The following is a 19,614-nucleotide window of genomic DNA, read 5'->3' as shown; positions in this document are numbered from 1 at the left end:
TGACTAAATAATATTCAGAGTAGCCCCACTGAAATCAATCACTCATTGCTGAGATGGGCAGGAATATGCAAACTCAGTTTCTCCAGGCCCTTGTATTTTGTTACCAGCAATAGTAACATTTTAAAAATTATCTTGCAGGACAGCTGTCTCCAGAAGGAATGGTTTGGTTCCTGTGTGGTCCTGAAAACAGTATAGTATCACAGGATAAACTCTTGCTGCACCAAGATATGAGCCAGCCACTCTCTCACTACTTCATCAACTCGTCCCACAACACCTACCTAACAGGTATGCAACCATGAGGGATATGTCAATTTCTACTAGCTGTTGTATTCCAAGAGAGTAGCTACTGACCCTTGACTTAGCTTTGTAGATTACTTTCATTATGAAAACTGTTCATCAGGCCATGACTTATTTATCACTAGCAGGGAATGCCTGGCAATGCCTGGGAATTTGTAGAAACCAAAAAATATTACAATTTTAAAATAATTTTTAAATTTGTGAATGGACCTGTCACACCAGAAATCAGGCAAAGTCATGTTTTGGTCCGCCATCTTGAATCAAAATGGCACTCAGCATCCAAACATTGATGAAGATGGCTGCTCCTACCTTAGGAACCCTCATGTCAAGTTTGTTAATGAAGTGGCAGAACCTGTGCCAAAAACCAGGTAAAGTCATGTCAAAATCACATTTTGGTCTGCCATCTTAATTCAAAATGGCATCCGGCATCCAGATGTAGATGAAGACCACTGACCCCACCTCAGCAACCCTTGTGCCAAGATTGGTGATGATATTTTGAAAGGTGTCCAAACAAATAGAGAACAGATGGACAAACTATTGTCCAAAATTCATAGTAGAATTGTCCATAACTACCTTTATTTATATGTATGACACTGGCTTGATTGTGCTGTAGATATTGTTTCATGTTCCTTTTACGTATATGCCCTACTTATTGTTATTTTTGTTTTGCTACAGTCCACATGTCTACTTCTGTCTACCTATTCTGAAATAAGTTATATAACAATTCTTTCTTTTTAAAGGGTTTTAAAAGCATAACAATTTTCAATACAACCCACAATTATATAGCAGTGTGTGTGTGTGTGTGTGTGTGTCTGTGTGTGTGTAAGCAATATTTATAATTTCAATTATGTCATAGGTGAATTAAAGTTTTCTGAATTTTTGGGAATGGAGTCACAAGTCATTTTTTATTTTATTTTTTTAATAATATTTTATTGCTTTTTTCCAGATATAAGTATAAAGTCAATTACAAAACAGAAACAGCAAAACAGAGAAAAAGAAAAAAAAGAAAGAAAAACAGTAAAACAGAAAAATTCATTTTTCCAGAACGTTTTTTCATGACCTACTGGACTTCCCCAAGTCATTTTTTAAAAAGAAATCAAAGTTTTAAACATTTGTGTAGCAGAAATGAGTTTCCCTTCTCTTCATTCAAAAGATATGGCTGCATAGACGATGATGACAGGCTTATTTTTCCTCCCCCCCCCTTTTTTTTTTGCAGCTGGACAATTTTCTGGAATCTCCTCTCCTGAAATGTATCGGCAGACCCTATTGGCTGGCTGCCGCTGTGTGGAACTTGATTGCTGGAAGGGGCGTCCTCCAGATGAGGAGCCTATTATCACCCATGGATTCACCATGACAACTGAAATATTGTTCAAGGTACAGATATCTTTAGATGGGGTTTTTTTTTACCTTTTGTTTTTAGAGATTTCACAAAATTTCAAAACGCAAATTTAAAAAATACTGAAAACATCAACATTCGTAGAAGAAACAGAAAAACATAACAAACCTAGTCAGATAAAGCAGATAAAATCTGTGAAAATAAATATTCTTTGCCTGGTGCCAAAATGACATCAGATTTGATTCCAGGTGAGTGTAGTGGCGGAGGAACCCTCTCCAACACCCGGGGTGGGACCTGGCGGCACATGCACGATGTGCGTACAGACTGCGCATGCGCAGCAGCCCATACGGTCACCGTGTGAGAGGCAGCCCGTACTGACGCCCATACGGACGGCGCACGAGAACGGCAGCCTGTATGGATGCCACGCGAGCAGCGCCCATACTAACTGCACGCATGCCCCTGGCCACTCTGCAGCGGGGGGGGGGGGACGACAGCAGGCCATCTTGTCACCCCCAGAATGGTGCCTGGGGCAGTCCCCCCCCCTTCGTATGCCCCTGGGTGAGTGTACCTGGTACTCACCCTGGGTGACTGTACCTGGATGAGTGTACCTGGCAAGGACATTAAAAAAATCAGTCCACCACCACTGAGAAGCCTCTTCCTAATAGCCACTCAGTGTATCTACCTCAGGCAATGGGAGAACCCAGAACAGGGACTCTGATGAGTTTTCCTATGCCCCACAAATAACCCAGAGGTGCATTTTAAATAAAAGGACACATTCTACTCATGTAAAAACACGCTGATTCCCAGACCGTCTGTGGGCTGGATTTAGAAGGCGATCAGGCCGCATCCGGCCCACAGGCCTTAGGTTGCCTACCCCCTTCTCTATACTGAGGCCTAGACTGAGTACAAAGAATGTGCTGAGACACAGAAAGCAGCATTAGCCAGACATTAGGGCTCTTCGTAATTTTCTTATTGCTTTATTGGTTTGTTCACACACTCCCAGCCCCCATTTTCATTTATCAGTCGAAGAGCTATTCCTTCTGGCTTAGTCAGCTTCTACTCATCTATGCCATCTGACATCAAATAAAATACAGTAAAATGTATTTTCTTTGTGGCTTACAGTTATGAATCTACTTCCATGTAGATTCATAGTGGAAGAGTTTTAATTTAACACCAAAGATAACCAATATAGCAAACTGAAAACCTGGGTCTTATGCAAACTCGGCCCTCCAGATGTTTTGGGACTACAACTCCCATTATCCCTAGCTAACAGGACCAGTGGTCAGGGATGATGGGAGTTGTAGTCCCAAGACATCTGGAGGGCCAAGTTTGCCTATGCCTGGTCTTACATATGCAAGTTTAGTACTTAGAACATATACATCATTAGTGACCCAACTATCTGCTCAATGTCTGCTATGTGACCCAGAGTCCTGATGTCTACCTGCATTTTTCCTCTCCCAATTTTTTTGAAGACCTTGCAAAGCCTTTTTTTCTGGATGCAAAAATGTGCAAAGCATATCTGTTCTGGCAGGCATATCCAGCTAGATTATAGTGGACTAGTACCTCCAACAGTAATTGCATCAGCAGGGAATGAGCAAAGATGAAAGGCCGTTTTCCCTTCTCCTACTTTAATGATTAGCTTCTCTATTATGCTTGTGGTTTTGGTGTTCATAATTTCACATTCCAGATCTTATGACATCACGGTCCCCTTTCCTGTGCACCACCCAACCTGCAAAACAAATAGAGTGCTATTGTGCTTCACTGGAGCTATAATTACATGGAAGGATTGCTCTGCACCACAACAATGAACCTTGCAAAGGAATTGCAGGCCATTAACACAGCATGCACCTTTCATTATAGCTTAAGTAATGTATGTTTCCTCCCCTCTTCCTATGGCTGCCTTCCTCTCCAAAATAGCTGTAGGTGGGGGAGGTGACACTCTCCTGCTTTCAACCTGCAGCACATTCCTTTGAAATGCAGATTAAGTACAGAGGCACTGTAACAGCCTCCTCCTAGTTCTCTGCTGCTTGTTCAATCAGGAACAGTTGCTTAGCAAGAGGTAATATCAAGTCCCAGGCCATGTTGAACCTTAGTACTAAGGCTGCATATCAAGGCTCAGCTTACACAAAGAAGTCATAAAATAGCACCGTATACAATTGCACGATGTCACATAACGGAGCAGAAAGAAGGCAGATAATTAGAGATAAAAGCAATGTTACTGTAAGCTACCAATTACTAGTGTCGGGAGGGGAATAAAGAAAAGTTAATGACAAATGCACAGAGGTTTCACAAAAGTATGATTACAATAAAATACAAAAAGCTGAGAAAGTGTCTGTGGGATTTGTTTGGAAATCTTATCGTGCCTTCCGTTCGTGCATTTCCCAAACTGTTGCTCTCTGAGAAGTGTTTCATATCCAAGGGACTTGAAGTCCATGTATTTAAAAAGTTTAAAGTGCAAGCTCAACAAATATGTGCTTACAGGTGTGCATGGCTCATCATGCAGCTGTGATTGGCTACAGGAGAACATGGTGTTCCTTCCTGACTTTTCTAATGCTAATGCAAGAGCTAGGAAAGAATCTGAAGGATAGAACTGATGGGCAAGAAGAGGAGGTGCTTAACCTTGGCCTACTGATTTTCTCCAATCCGCTCCAGAATTAAATACAGTGGTACCTCTGGTTACGTACTTAATTTGTTCTGGAGGTCCGTTCTTAACCTGAAACTGTTCTTAACCTGAAGCACCACTGTAGCTAATGGGGCCTTCTGCTGCCGCTGTGCTGCCAGAACACGATTTCTGTTCTTACCCTGAAGCAAAGTTCTTAACCCGAGGAAATATTTCTGGGTTTGCGGAGTCTGTAACCTGAAGCGTATGTAACCTGAAGCATATGTAACCCGAGGTACCACTGTACACGGTAAAATAATAGTTGCATAATGTCACAGAAGTAATGCAACAGGAGAACAAGAAGCCAGATAAGTTTGAGGGGTGGTGGGGTTTGGGGGGGGGGGCTGTTCATGATTTAAAATAACAGAAGACCAAAGAGAATGAGCAGGGTTGTACTCCCCCCCCCCACCTCTGTCATCAAGAAATTATGTGAGGAAAAAAGATTAGGACTTGGTCAATGTGTGACCTCCTTTCAGTAGATAGATTAGGGTTGCCATATTTCAAAAAGTGCAAATCTGGACAGAAAAGTTGTTGATAGATAGATAGATAGATAGATAGATAGATAGATAGATAGATAGATATGTGTGTGTGTGAGAGAGAGAGAGAGAGAGAGAGAGAGGAGAGAGAGGGAGAGACAGAGAGAGAGATGATAGACATAAACTACATACAAACTACATGTTACTCTGCAGCTCCATATAATGAAGACCTGAAAGGCCCTGTCTCCTTTGCAAGTGCCCTCAGGTGTTGCATTTTCTTTAAATGAGGAAGGTGATGGATAGTTTCCGTCCATCACTTCTCCAGAGCCAGCTCCCACTTCTGAGGGCACTTTGCTGCAGGCTGTTATGGCTTTACTGCATGCAGCTGCAGTGTAACGTGTGGTTTGCCCCTTAGTACCAGGAGATCATGAGGGATAGAACCATCAAACTGAAATGTGACAAGAATGGTGCTGTACCTGGACTTAAAAGAATGAATAAAAATTGAAATAGTCTCATCATCCAAATATAAGGGAAATGTAAGTAATGAACTGCCGTCTAGTGTAATTTAAAACTTTACTATGCTCTATAAAAACAAATCACTGCTCTCTAAGACAGACATTCAAATCGGGTTGAATTTAAACTCGACAGATGACAGCAAAAGTATTTCAATTACTTGTCAACAATTTTTAGTACCAACAGTGGGTTTTGCACTGTACAGAACACAGATATGGCCTCTGTCCCCAAGGGACTTACAAATTACAGTGGTACCTCGGGTTACAAACACTGCGGATTACAGACTCCGCTAACTCAGACGTAGTACCTCGGGTTAAGAACTTTACCTCAGGATGAGGACAGAAATCGCGCGGCAGCAGCAGGAGGCCCCATTAGCTAAAGTGGTACTTCAGGTTAAGAACAGTTTCAGGTTAAGAATTAAGTTCATAACCAAAGGTACCACTATACAATCTACAGCCTAAGATGATAAAATGAATAAATGCAATCTTTTCCTATAGGCCTCAACAGATAATAGTTTGAGGCTTCATAAAGCAGAAGCCAAGAACAAGTGCTAGGTCTGAGTGCTCCTCGCTCACTTGCTCCTCCTTCTCCTGTTGCATACTTAGTTCAGTGTGACAATTCTGGCATGTATTAAACCAGAATTCCCTCTTACTTCTGAACTGAGGAACTCTAGGTTAATATCAGTTAACAAACCTGGAAAATGATCCAGAGTTACATTGACACTGTAAGACAGAAGCCACATATGATATCACAATGAACACGTGTGGCAAACTCTCAGTGGGATGCTGGCTCTGCTCCTGACCATCATGTGTTCAGCAGGATGCATACAATTGCACATGCATGTAGCAATACACACAAAAGGCTCTTTCTGAGATCACAAGCCACGTGTTTTCAAGGGTTCCAGTGGTGTAGAGGGAGCTCTATGGGAATGCTGTTGTATATGCAGAGGCCCTATGCAGATATCCAATGAATGCACAATCCCTCTGTCCCCTCTATGAATTTGCTATGATATCTACATATGGACCATGGAGGGAGGTGTTCATGGTGAGTTCCAGCACCTCTGTTCACTGTATACAGTTATAGAAATGGGAGGCCCTTTAGAAAGCTTTGGATATATCATAAGGTTCATACAGGAATGACTGATGCCATTCTGAAAGCTGGATAACTACCAAGAACAAGGAGTTCCTTGGTTTGCAAAGTACCAATATCTCTCTTTCTCTTTCTCATTTGCCTCATGCCTTATTGCAGGATGCAATTGAGGCTATTGCAGAAAGCGCTTTCAAAACCTCCCCTTATCCAGTGATCCTATCCTTTGAGAACCATGTGGACTCGTGAGTATTAAGTGTCTACTGATTAGAGAAAAAGCTGAGATTACACTCTGGACAAAGGGTAGAGGGGTGGGTAAGAAATGTGTCTAGTCAGAACAAGGTAAAAAAAATAATTGCTGCACAATTAGAACCCACTTACCTGGGAGTGAGCCCCTTTCAACTCAATCAAACTTACTTCTTATAAGTTATTAGGATACAATGGCACAAGCATGGCAGAGAGTGGCAACATTTTAATTTGCATGGGACAGTAAGCTTGGGCAAACCATGCATATGCTAAGAGACAGGTGGGAATTTGGGGGTATGGAGCAGGGATGAGGCCAGTCTTCAGGCTTGACATGTGTGTGTTTTATGCCTATATTTTCTTACAGGCCGAAGCAGCAGGCTAAGATGGCTGAGTACTGTAGAACAATATTTGGGGACATGCTGCTGACAGAACCACTTGAAAAATTTCCAGTAAGTGAATAGGGATGTCAAATTGCTACATGGGATGAAGTTATCGTGCAAGCAGGCATTAGCTTGGTCTGAAGTTGCCCTGGCAGTTTGTGCTATGTCTTCACTAGAGGAGTGATGCAAAAGCCTAAACTTTGCATGAATGCTAACCTTTTTCTTATCTTCTGGGCAGTTAAAACCAGGAGTCCCACTGCCAAGCCCACAGGATCTCATGGGGAAAATCTTGATTAAGAACAAGAAGAATCAGTTCATACCTGGGGAGAACCAAGAGACTCTGAAGAAAGCAAGAAGTCTGGAGGATATTGTGACTGATCAGCCCACACTAGTAGACAAGGATAGCATAGGTAGTATATTCCATAGGGATAGCCCTGTTAATCTTTCGTAGCAAGAGCAACAGTGTTGTGACACCTTACAGGCTAACAAATGTTATTACTGCATAAGCTTTCATGGACTAGAGTCCACTTCATCATATACAGGGTACATTATGACAAGGGATGGGCCTTACTTGGGGAGGGGGGGTGGGAATTCAGATAAGCCTGGAATCAGTTTTTAAGGCTCTGACATAAGCACAATGATTTGATGTGGAAACAGAGGGCAACACTGCCATTTTAGGACAGAATTTCACTTATAAGAATGAGTGGCTTTATCAGTGACTTCAAAAGCGTTTCCAAAGTAGGTATGAGGAAGAGAAAATCTGATTCAGTTCTCACTTAAAGGTGAGCCTGTGGACCTCCAGATTTGGTAGATGGATTGGGAAGGATGGAAATTGCAGTCTGAAGGAATTTCAGTTCCTAAAGAAGATTTTAGACAAATAGTTGGCAGATCTTGGTTGCAGTCATCGGTGGTAACTCCATGGGGCACTGGGTGCCTGAGCACCCATAAAATTCCCCATAAAGGGGCTAGACACCTACAAATTTCAGTGCCAGGGCCATGCACGCTGCATCGCACACATGGTCCTGGGCACCCACGGTCACGGGGCCAAGTTGGTACTCCTGGTTGCAGTCATCACAAATGAAATAATTTCTGTTTTGATTTCTCAGTAAAGTCAGGTGAGGTGACTGAAGAAGTGTCTGAAGTAGAGGAAGACATGGGAAACCTGGATGAAGAGGAGATTAAAAAGATGCAATCTGATGAGGTACAATTATTGCTCTTAGTTTAAAGAACTCTTGAAAAGTAACTTTTTTGTTTTTTAAAAAAATCTTCCTACTTTCCTGCTGTTTGGTAGAATTGAGCTTTCCACCTGTCCAGGACTGGTCCAAGACATCGTGCTGCCTGGAAGTCTACACATTCCCCACCCCCTGTTCTCAGCTGCACCCCCCCCACCCATTTGTGCACTCCGGTCCTCATCTGACTAGAGAGACGCACAAAGGAGATAGCTTGCTTCTGCATATCTGTGCTTCTCCAGCTGGATCAAAGCCAGCTATACTCAAGGAAAAAGATATGTGGTTCTCATTGACTGTTCTTCTGAGTTCTACCCACTACTTTCTGATTCTGTTTAAGGCTCTGTCTGCCACTGGGCTTTATCATTTTGTCTGTCTGTTTGTATGATATGCCTTTTTCTCTAACTGTCTTAATTTTGCTTAGGGTACTGCAGGTCTAGAAGTGACAGCATATGAAGAAATGTCCAGCCTGGTTAATTACATCCAGCCCATCAAATTCGAATGCTTTGAAAACTCAGCACGTAAGCAAAGATTTATTGTCTCTGTCCTATTGAATGGCATGTTTTCAGGTATTTAGAGCTATATACTCTATCTGCATGCATTTAGGTGTCATCTGTTGGCTCCACTGTAAAGGTTCAACAACAAATTAAATGCTTTTGGAATCCTGTGTAGGGAAAAGAAGTCTTCCGAAGGTGGTGTGGAGCAGAGAAGGTGGCAGCCCAAGAAAGGTGTTAAATACCTCCCTCTTGCTGATTCTGTGCTCCAAATTACCTACTTCACAAAACTGTATTTCCTTAAAACAAAACCAACTAGTTGTTAGGGGTTTTATTTTAAGAAAATGCAGTTTTCTTAAGACTGGGCAAAAGTGGTGTATCTAGAGGGGGAAGGGCAAATAGACCAGGTGAAATCCAGAACAGGCATGGATTTAGGGCAGAGCAAGACAAGGTGCAGTAGAAAATGCATCAGGTTTGGAGCACAGTCATGCAGCACTAACCAAAGCTACTAACCAGCCTCCTAACAGATTATTCCTACTTCCCTTTTATAGAGGTTATTAGGAGGCTAGAGTTGCAGAAGTAGGTGACCCTACATCCCAAAGCTGCACTGACCTGTAGATAAGTGTTCCTGGCTTGCAGCCCCTGAATCAGATGCTTTTCTTCAGTATGGCTGTGTAAACCCAGAAAATTTCCCCTGCACCTGGAGTTACTCTGGTATCTGCCCCAATGTAATTGAGAACTGAAAGGGAGAAGATTGCATACTTGAAACCATATATCATGAGCCATGTTTTCATTACATCTGCCAAAGCATATCAAAAGATTCATGAGCTTGGGTGAAGTATTGAGTGTCCTTGAAAGGATTTATGGAACTGATGGGAAGCCTGATGAAATGCAGAGCTCCCCCCCTCCAAGTTTTGATTCCCAACTGATTTAGTGTCAGACAAAAAGCTGGGGGCTTCTGAATCCTCATATTTTTACTAAATAAAATTGCGGACTGCTCTAAGCTACATAAAACTCCTGGAAAAGAAGTCTGGAAATGGAACAAAGGACTAAAAAAGATTATGCACTTACTATAAAATAAGCTTCTTCTTCTAAAAATATTAGGCAACAATAGCTGATTCTATTCCAAAAAAGGACCAGCAGCTCCAGATCCTTTATACCAATTACTTCTAAGCCTTCTGCCCCTTTCCTGAATCTAGAGTACCCATTCCCATCTTCAATCATAGCAAAGCAATGGAGGTGGTCTCACCTTAACATAAGCAGAGAACTACTGTCACGCTATTGCAGAAGCCACACATGTGGCAAGGCCTCCTGAACTAGGGCAGATAGGTGGACAGGTTAAATGCATGAAGAAGAAAAAGAGAAAGTAAAAATAAATGTCATGGACAGGTGCAGAAGGGACACCGTGGAACACTTTGCAGTGAAGTTATGGGACCATCCCTCTAGGTTTCAAAAATGTGTCAATAGTCCTTCTTGCAAGAAATGCTGTTTACCCACAGATTTGATTAGCAGTTGATTACTGGTTACTCTCACAACCAAAACACTTGCTCAGGTGATACTGTCTGAGGGCTTCAATGCTGCTTAAGCGATTCCTTTGGGAAACTATCATGCAGAGAAAGGTCCTCAAATCAACCTCCATCAAAACCCAAATCAAACAATATTTCTTAATACTCTGTGTCAGAGGTTCATGCATAGACAGTGTCTTTATTTGTGGATAGCAAGGGGCTGATAGTGAAGAAAAAATGGTAGAATAGGAGGATCTGGAGCATTGGGCGTGATTTATGTTTATCTTGCTTGTTCTTCCAGAGAAGAACCGGAGTTATGTCGTTTCCTCCTTCACTGAGATGAAGGCTTATGACCTGCTGACCAAATCGCCCATCCAGTTTGTAGAGTATCCTTTTTCTTTTTTCTTTGGTGCACCTGCAAGTGCACCTATTCACATATTTAAAAGTTTGTTCTAGGTCATGTCACATGCAGCCAATCATAATATTACTGTCTGGAAACAAGAGGTTGTAGCCAACGAAGTTGTCCTGTTTGCACAACGACTTACTATGAAACTGAACATATCTATCTCCTCTCCCTGTGTGGTCCTACACACACACACACACACACACACACACACACACACACACACACACAATTTGCTCTGCAGGATTTAGGGAAACCCCAGAACAGATCTGAGAATGCACTGGGGAGGAAAAGGGGACGCTTTGTTCACACAAGTGGAAGTCCTTGCATGAACAGGAAAACTTCAGTGGATAAAATCTACTGCTACCTTCCATGACTCAAGGCCAGTTCCCCAAATGGGTATTCCTTAGAACTATTATATATAAGGTGTACCTATTGATTTCTATAGGATTCGCACAGAAGTTGTTGTTAACTTTGCAGCACTGTGATATTAAACTTTAGTAAACCTTTAAAAACACCTTAGCTGTGTAGTGTTCTCTTCCAAGTGCTGGCCACAGCAATGTGAGGTGGGGGGGGGGAGTGCAGGGTTCACAGCAAAGTTTCATGTTCCACCAAACGAGAGCCAGGCAAGTCAAGGTAAATAAAAACTCCAGACTGGTGAAGCAAGGGAAGAGTCAGAATATAGGCAGCACCCTGGACAGCTCCATGAAAAGCTCGTACTGGGAACCCTGTAAGAGCAAAACTGCCAAGGGCATATATACTGCAATAAACTTCGGAGATGGGACTCCTATTAGGAAAATTCAGCTACAACAAGAGGCAGATGAGCCGAATTTATCCCAAGGGTACCCGGATGGATTCTTCTAACTACATGCCTCAGATGTTCTGGAATGTTGGCTGTCAAATGGTGGCATTAAACTTCCAGACAACTGGTAAGTGGTGCACCTCCTACATCCCCTTCCTGTTCATAGGCGATCAATAATTTTCTGACTCTTTTAATTTCACCACCACCACCTTCACTACCCTGCTATGTATAATTCTTTCTTTGCCTTTTCTCTTTTCTTTTCTTCATTTGTGTTCCTTCATTTATGTTAATTATTATTACTGGGTGTCCCCCCCCATATTGGATATTTCCCAATATCACCCCAAAATGCAAGGGGTCAACATCAAAGCTTGCCGCATTTAATTAGAGATCTTTCCAATGCAAAGTCTCCACATGTGCTGAAGACAGATGTTTATAGCCACAAAAGAAAGGGCTGCCAGCTGTGCAGTTTGGCACACCTGATTTTTGCCATCCCCTCCAACCTGCCGAAGCCCTGCTTCCTTCCCAAAACACTGCTCCTGAGAGTTGGGAGACCCTCTGGAACAGAATGGGATGGGGCTGCAGTATTGGGGGGGGGAAAGACTGGTGAAAATTAGGTGCCCCCAACTTGCTCATGGAAGGGCTTTTTGCTAAATTAAACCTACCTTTGGATATAATCCAGGTGTCCTTTCAAAGGAAGCAGGTGGGGTCAAAGGACTGCCTGTAACACAAATGAAACTGTTTCCTTTTGCCTCAAGGGCCAGTCCAGAGGCATCTGATAGAATACGGCAACCCAGAAATGAAGTTTCAACAGGCATTTTTTTACATACAGAGATATAGATATAAAAGTGACCCACAGTGACTTACAAAATGATACAAACATTAAATCCAAGTATAAAAAACCAGAACAAAACTTAAAGCTAAAAAACAACCCCACAATATACCGTATTTTTCGCTCTATAACACGCACCCGACCATAACACGCACGTAGTTTTTAGAGGAGGAAAATCCGTAGGCATGCCACCCGTAGGCATTCCCTCCATAACACGCACAGACATTTCCCCTTACTTTTTAGGAGGAAAAAAGTGAGTGTTATGTGCAAAAAATACGGTATATGAAAAGGCAGGTCTAACACAGAACACAGCCCACCGCACTGAAAGTTAAACAAGAAAGAGGCCACAAGTGTTCCTATTACCTAAAATCTGAGATTGATAAGGACAAATTGCCACAGGGTGATTTTTGTCCCTGATAGAAATGACTATATAGACTCACCCTAGGGCTCTGAACTTCTTAAGACTGGAAATATATAGGAAGCAGGCAGGGAGGGACATTGGAAAACAGTGGCAATATCAATACTTCGTGATGGAAAGGCAGAAAGGCATCACCTCAGGGTGAGCACCTTAAAGGCTAAATCAGCATACACAGAACAGTAAGTGGAGCTCATAATGTAATTCAGGTAGGAGGGCACTAACCTCTTTGGATATTGAATGGCCAGGTACAACTGAAGTACCGTATTTTTCGCCCCATAAGACGCACTTTTTCCCCTCCAAAAATGAAGGGGAAATCGGGGTGCGTCTTATGGGGCGAATGCCTGCAAGCCTCGCGCGCCCGGCAGGAGGTCCCATCGGGTGCGCGAGGCTTGGGGCGGCAGCCTGTCGCCCGAAGCACGGGGAGCCCTCTGGAGGGCTCCCCCTGCTTCCGGCGAGTGTCTGCAAGCCTCGCGCACCCGGCAGGAGGTCCCACCGGGTGCGCGAGGCTTGGGGCGGCAGCGGACTGCTTGCCCGCACCTAGAAGCTTGGGGCGTGCTGAGCTCAGCACGCCCCAAGCTTCTAGGTGCGCGCAAGCAGTCCGCTGCCGCCCCAAGCCTCGCGCACCCAGCGGGACCTCCTGCCGGGTGCGGGAGGCTTGGGGCGGCAGCGGACTGCTTGCCGGGATGCAGAAGCTTGGCGCGCGCTGAGCTCAGCACGCCCCAAGCTTCTAGGGGCGCGCAAGCAGTCCGCTGCCGCCCCAAGCCTCGCGCACCCAGCGGGACCTCCTGCCAGGTGCGGGAGGCTTGGGGCGGCAGCGGACTGCTTGCCGGGATGCAGAAGCTTGGCGCGCGCTGAGCTCAGCACGCCCCAAGCTTCTAGGGGCGCGCAAGCAGTCCGCTGCCGCCCCAAGCCTTGCGCACCCGGCGGGACCTCCTGCCGGGTGCGGGAGGCTTGGGGCGGCAGCGGACTGCTTGCCGGGATGCAGAAGCTTGGCGCGCGCTGAGCTCAGCACGCCCCAAGCTTCTAGGGGCGCGCAAGCAGTCCGCTGCCGCCCCAAGCCTTGCGCACCCAGCGGGACCTCCTGCCGGGTGCGGGAGGCTTGGGGCGGCAGCGGACTGCTTGCCGGGATGCAGAAGCTTGGCGCGCGCTGAGCTCAGCACGCCCCAAGCTTCTAGGGGCGCGCAAGCAGTCCGCTGCCGCCCCAAGCCTTGCGCACCCAGCGGGACCTCCTGCCGGGTGCGGGAGGCTTGGGGCGGCAGCGGACTGCTTGCCGGGATGCAGAAGCTTGGCGCGCGCTGAGCTCAGCACGCCCCAAGCTTCTAGGGGCGCGCAAGCAGTCCGCTGCCGCCCCAAGCCTTGCGCACCCGGCGGGACCTCCTGCCGGGTGCGGGAGGCTTGGGGCGGCAGCGGACTGCTTGCCGGGATGCAGAAGCTTGGCGCGCGCTGAGCTCAGCACGCCCCAAGCTTCTAGGGGCGCGCAAGCAGTCCGCTGCCACCCCAAGCCTTGCGCACCCGGCGGGACCTCCTGCCGGGTGCGGGAGGCTTGGGGCGGCAGCGGACTGCTTGCCGGGATGCAGAAGCTTGGCGCGCGCTGAGCTCAGCACGCCCCAAGCTTCTAGGGGCGCGCAAGCAGTCCGCTGCCGCCCCCAGCCTTGCGCACCCGGCGGGACCTCCTGCCGGGTGCGCGAGGCTGGGGGCGGCAGCGGACTCCTTGCCGGCATGCAGAAGCTTGGCGCGCGCTGAGCTCAGCAAGCCCCAAGCTTCTAGGTGCGCGCAAGCAGTCCGCTGCCGCCCCAAGCCTCGCGCACCCAGCGGGACCTCCTGCCGGGTGCGGGAGACTTGGGGCGGCAGCGGACTGCTTGCCGGCACGCAGAAGCTTGGGGCGCGCTGACCTCAGCTTGCCCCAAGCTTCTGGATTAGCGCAGGGGTCCGCTAGCCCTGGGAGAGGCGCCCGGCTCTCCCACGCTAGCGGAGACCTTGCCAGCACGCAGAAGCTTGGGGCGCGCTGAGCTCCGCACGCCCCAAGCTCCTGGTGTAGCGCAGCGCACCTGGGGGGGAAATAAAAATTTTTTCCTTTATTTCCCCCCCTAAAATCTAGGTGCGTCTTATGGGCCGGTGCGTCTTATGGGGCGAAAAATACGGTAGAATTCACAGATTCTATTCAGATGTGAGGTTTTCTGATGTTGTTGTTGTAATGGGGGAAATGGGAGTATATATTGTGTATATTGACAGTATGAGTGCAGCACTTCATCTTGCCTACAGCAGTTACCATATGTTGCTGGTGCAGATGACATTACCAGATGCTTGTTGCAGTGCTAATATAGCAAGTCAGAGCACATAAGGGATGCCTGACCTGCAGTGGATGTGTAATGTAGTGCAACATCTGTGACCCCCCTCATAGCTGCAGCCTTGCATAGTTTGATCTACTCTCATTTCACTGTGAGGAAGGGAAGGGGTTCAGTCTTCCTTGGAACACAATGGCCAGTATGACTTCTGTTCCATCTCTTCAGTAATTTTCCTTTCTTCCTTACACTCATGCATAGAAGAGCAGAGTTGTGTGATGAGGAGAAGAGTGGGAGGAAAAGGAAAGGATAAAGTGAACAGATGGGAACTTGCAGGGAGGCAGTGTAATAAATTTGGGAGAAAGGGAGGCAGGATGAATCAAAAAAAGTACACAAGAGAATGAAGGTGTCGATGGAATTGTAAGAGGAATGGGACAAGGAATGTAATGAGAAAGTGGACTGAGGTGTTCATTCATTTTAAAACTGGATATCCAATAGAAGTGGCAGGAAGATGCAGTTTCCTCATTATCTTCCATTCTTCCTTATTAGTTTGATTTATTGTCCTATGTATCTCAGTGCCTGTGTGCAAACATCCACCAGCACTTTACTCATGAATGTTTTCCTACATCAGTATCATTTCCATTTAGGAGAAAGTTTTATATCATCACATGTGACAAGTACAGATGTGCTTCTTTCACCACATGTGTACAGTCAATTTGCAGCTTCCCAGCATGTGTACATGGAATGAAGCAGATGTACAGCTTTCATACATGATGGTGCCTATATATATATATGTATTTCTACACATAGGTGACATCAGTGTTGGAACATAATTATTAGTGAGGTATACATCTCATGAAATAGGCTGCTGTGTGGAGTTAACTCTGCAATAAACCGATTAGAATGCCATGGGGTTTACTCCTGAGTAGATGTATGTAGGAGTGCACTCATATAAAGGTGCCAGAGCAGTTAAAAACAAATGGGCACTTTCAGAATCTGTGCTAGAACGTGGCCCTATAGTTGAAACTTGAGTAAGCCCATAGGTGGCTAATCCCCTTTATGTAAAGCACACTGAGGACTTTGAAATGAATATGCTGCTGAAGCAATTTCATCTGCTTTTCATTCATACTATACATACATGCTAACAGACACTCCTACCTATTTATTCCTGTTGGCCTGCTCCCTTAACAGATATTCCCATGCAGCAGAACCTGGCTCTCTTTGAATTCAATGGGCAGAGCGGCTATATTCTCAAGCATGACTTCATGCGTCGCCCAGATAAGCAATTTGACCCTTTCTCTGTGGATCGCATTGATGTGGTGGTGGCGAGCACACTCTCAATAACAGTAAGTAACAAGCGCTAGGTTGCTTCTGGATTTAGAGCCCTTTAAACAGGGGTATAGTCCCGAGGCCCCGAGACATTTATCACCCAGCAAGGCTCTTTGTGGAAAAATGCACCTGCAGTAACCTGCAAAGTGGTATTTTGAAAAAGGCTAGTTTCCTTCAGGGTTTAAATGTAGTGAATCAAATGAAAATGGAGAACGAGCAATAGAAAGATGACACAAGTAGCACTAAAGCAAGAAAATGCATCTGAAGGATTAAAGTAGAGAAGAACCACAAACTAAGGACTTTTCCCAATGAACTAATTATTGTGTAATCATCCTGATTTGTTTTCACAAAGTTTGCATGGAGGTTATACAATATTGTACTGAGCAGTTGCTATCTCACATTTGGCAGCTTTTCAGTGTTTTCCCATCACTTTCCTTCCTGCAAAAAGTTCAAGTTGTGAGATGAGGGGGGGACTGTTGCACCAGAGTGGCAATTTCACTTTAATTGTGCAATATGTATTTTGCCAGTATGTAATTGAATTCCATCTGCAATATAGTGACAGTCTCTAATGATATAACAATGGATGGTGCAAACTGGGTTTAAGTAAATGCTACATTGATCTTGTTTCCATGTATTCATAGATACTTTCTGGTCAGTTCCTCTCAGAACGTAGTGTGAGGTCATATGTAGAAGTGGAGTTATATGGACTGCCGGGTGATCCAAAACGCAGATACAGAACCAAGATGTCACCAAATGCCAACTCAATCAACCCTGTATGGAAAGAGGATGCTTTTGTCTTTGAAAAGGTAACAGTGCCTCATGCAATAGGTGTCTCTTCTAAGAACAAGCTTCTTTGACAGTTCTAGACTTCCATGGACTGAGGTCAACTTTCAAACTACAGTGTAAATAGGGTGTGTGGGGTTGAGTGATCTAGGAGCCTCTTGCTTATATTTTACATTTTCTTTGACAACTTTCATGCACAGCATTTTTTACAATACTGATTTCCTTCTTCCTAGCAACCTTGTGAGGCAAATAATTGACATTTCCATTTCACAGATGGAGAACTGAAGCTGAGAGACTGAGGCTTATCCAAAAATTACCCACTGAGCTCTTGTCTGAACAAGCTTTTTAAAATTAAAATATTCCAGATCCAAGTCCACTGTTCTTATTTTATGAACCCACAAAATATTTATTCTGTGCTTTTAAAGTGGAACTTGCAAATCAAATGGACTATGGAAATATACACTCGCTTTGTTGAACTAGAAGGCATCTTAATTTTATTTCCCCCTCATGTATAAATTTGACAGCGTTGATTTGTATGTTTTAGTTAACCCGGTCCTCTTGTATTCCTGTAATAGTAAGGACATTTCTAGTTCTTAGTTTTTTATTTCAGAGGTTCTTTTTTCTATTAAAAAAAACAAGCCTTTTATACAAATTCCCCTGAACCTCCCATAATAGAAGTCCCCTCCTGCTTATTCTCATCAAAGTAATTCTTAAGAGCTGTCTCAATTCATTCTCTAATGTCCTGATTAGCAAGCAAAGCTGATTTAAGAGACCAGGAATGACTCATTTCTAACCACAAGCACAATGTAAAAGAAGTTGAGCCAGTCGTGTGATTTGTAATTTTTATAGAGCCAATATTTGTGGATGTTACCATAGTGAGTAGTGAGCTGGAAGCCGTAACAAAATTGATTCAGGTATTTGTTTTAAATTGGTATGAAATGAAAAGCTCACATCTGTCAAGTCAAAATCACTCTGTGTATCTCGCAGTCCCCACCTCTCAAGGAGGTGCAATAGTTTTAAGTTCCCTGCGATCATTGGAGAACAGATGCTGCCTGACATGTACATTTTGTAGTGAGATTCCCTAATGTTTCAGTTTAGATCACCTCCTAAGATAACATCTTCCTGCGCAAAGGAATGAAGTTTTTATAGTGGATGGTGAGGAAATTTAGTTGTCTGTTGTTCAGGACATAAACTTAGCCCACTGTGAGCTGTTTATTTAGGGTTATCATGTTTAAATCAGCCATACTCCATATGAACCGTATCTCATACAGTCCTTCCTTCTTTCCCAAAACACATATTCCTTATCACACACACTACCTCTGGTTATGGGGGGGGGGGGGATTGTGTGCTAAAAAATCAAAACAAAATAGGGAACACTAAGCTGTTTTTTATGCCCTGGCATTTACTTAGAATCAATTAGGTTGATACAATGCTGCATACAAATCAGTGTTGTGCAATTGCACAAGCGCTATGTTTTCTCAGCCAGCTATAACCTACAGGACACTAGTAGGTTAAAGAAAACATATAGTCCGTTATTATAGGGAACAGAGCTAGCAAAAACAAATGTACTGGAAGTATAAAAGAAAATACTTGGACAATCCAGGAGTTCATGATTCTTGAGAACTCCATTTTCTAAAATATTTTAAGTCAATTGAAGATAAGCATCATTTGATTCTTTCTTGACAGATTTTGATGCCAGAGCTAGCTTCTCTCAGAATTGTGGTTTGGGAGGAAGGAGGCAAGTTCATAGGGCAACGTGTCATTCCCATCACTGCTGTGCGTTCAGGTGAGAATGGACTATTTTTGAGATTTCTGAAAATGGACTTACTTTCTTCACTAGATCATTTGGTTGATTGGTAATTTTTCTGCATGAATCCATATGCCCTTCATGTGTTATAGGATATATGTAGAAACTGCTAGTGGCAGTGAGCTTTATATTTGTTCTCTCTCTCTCTCTCTCTCTCTCTCTCTCTCTCTCTCTCTCTCTGTGTGTGTGTGTGTGTGTGTGTAATCTCTGTTGATATTAAACTTGATGCTTATTAATTTTATCAAATGCCCTCTGCTTCTTCCCTTTCTATATAACTCAATCATAGCTGCATCCTCTGTTAACTGAAAAATCTAGCAATTTAGTCTATTTGTATATAAAAGCTGCTTGGTCATTTTGCCTGTGCTTTTCTAGAGTCCTTTCACTAACTTCTACCCTATCATTTCCAGAGCCATAAATATTCATAGTGAGAATGTGTCATGGTTTGTATATGGAAATTATTGTTTTCCTCACCAGACTGAGACATTGCCACAATTAATTGAAATGAACGGAGCTCCCACAACTATAGCTCAGTTGGTAGAGCACGAGACTCTTAATATCAGGGTCATGGGTTTGAGCCCCATGTGGGGCAAAATATTCCTGCATTGCAGGAGACTGAACCAGATGATCCTTGTGGTCGCTTCCAACTCTACAATTCTATTATTTGTGATTCATAACTCCTGGCCATTTCAATAGGACTTATACAGGATAACTTTCTGAGGGCCTGTGCTCCATGAGTCAGCTCC

General features: G+C 44.2%; 1 protein-coding gene across 4 annotated transcripts in view; it reads left to right on the top strand.

Annotated features, from left to right (window-relative positions):
* The window catches only part of PLCB2 (phospholipase C beta 2), a 56,164-nt gene that overhangs the window by 23,418 nt on the left and 13,132 nt on the right, over positions 1–19,614 (top strand). For 3 of the 4 annotated variants that reach the window (XM_081207972.1, XM_081207971.1, XM_081207973.1), the window contains 12 exons: positions 139–285; positions 1,514–1,671; positions 6,530–6,612; positions 6,978–7,062; positions 7,232–7,403; positions 8,100–8,194; positions 8,644–8,740; positions 10,520–10,604; positions 11,426–11,550; positions 16,144–16,298; positions 16,923–17,087; positions 18,751–18,850. In XM_081207972.1, coding sequence (XP_081064098.1) covers positions 139–285; positions 1,514–1,671; positions 6,530–6,612; positions 6,978–7,062; positions 7,232–7,403; positions 8,100–8,194; positions 8,644–8,740; positions 10,520–10,604; positions 11,426–11,550; positions 16,144–16,298; positions 16,923–17,087; positions 18,751–18,850 — 1,467 coding nt within the window. Of the gene's footprint in view, positions 1–138; positions 286–1,513; positions 1,672–6,529; positions 6,613–6,977; positions 7,063–7,231; positions 7,404–8,099; positions 8,195–8,643; positions 8,741–9,264; positions 10,498–10,519; positions 10,605–11,425; positions 11,551–16,143; positions 16,299–16,922; positions 17,088–18,750; positions 18,851–19,614 lie in introns of those variants that run through there. The other variant, XM_081207974.1, reaches the window with a different exon arrangement.

The sequence above is a fragment of the Podarcis bocagei genome (genome assembly GCF_964188305.1).
Source record: "Podarcis bocagei genome assembly, chromosome: 1".
In the NCBI taxonomy this organism is placed as follows: Eukaryota; Metazoa; Chordata; class Lepidosauria; order Squamata; family Lacertidae; genus Podarcis; species Podarcis bocagei.
Note: the sequence above shows the minus strand (reverse complement) of the source record. Positions and strands in the feature narration are given on the sequence as shown.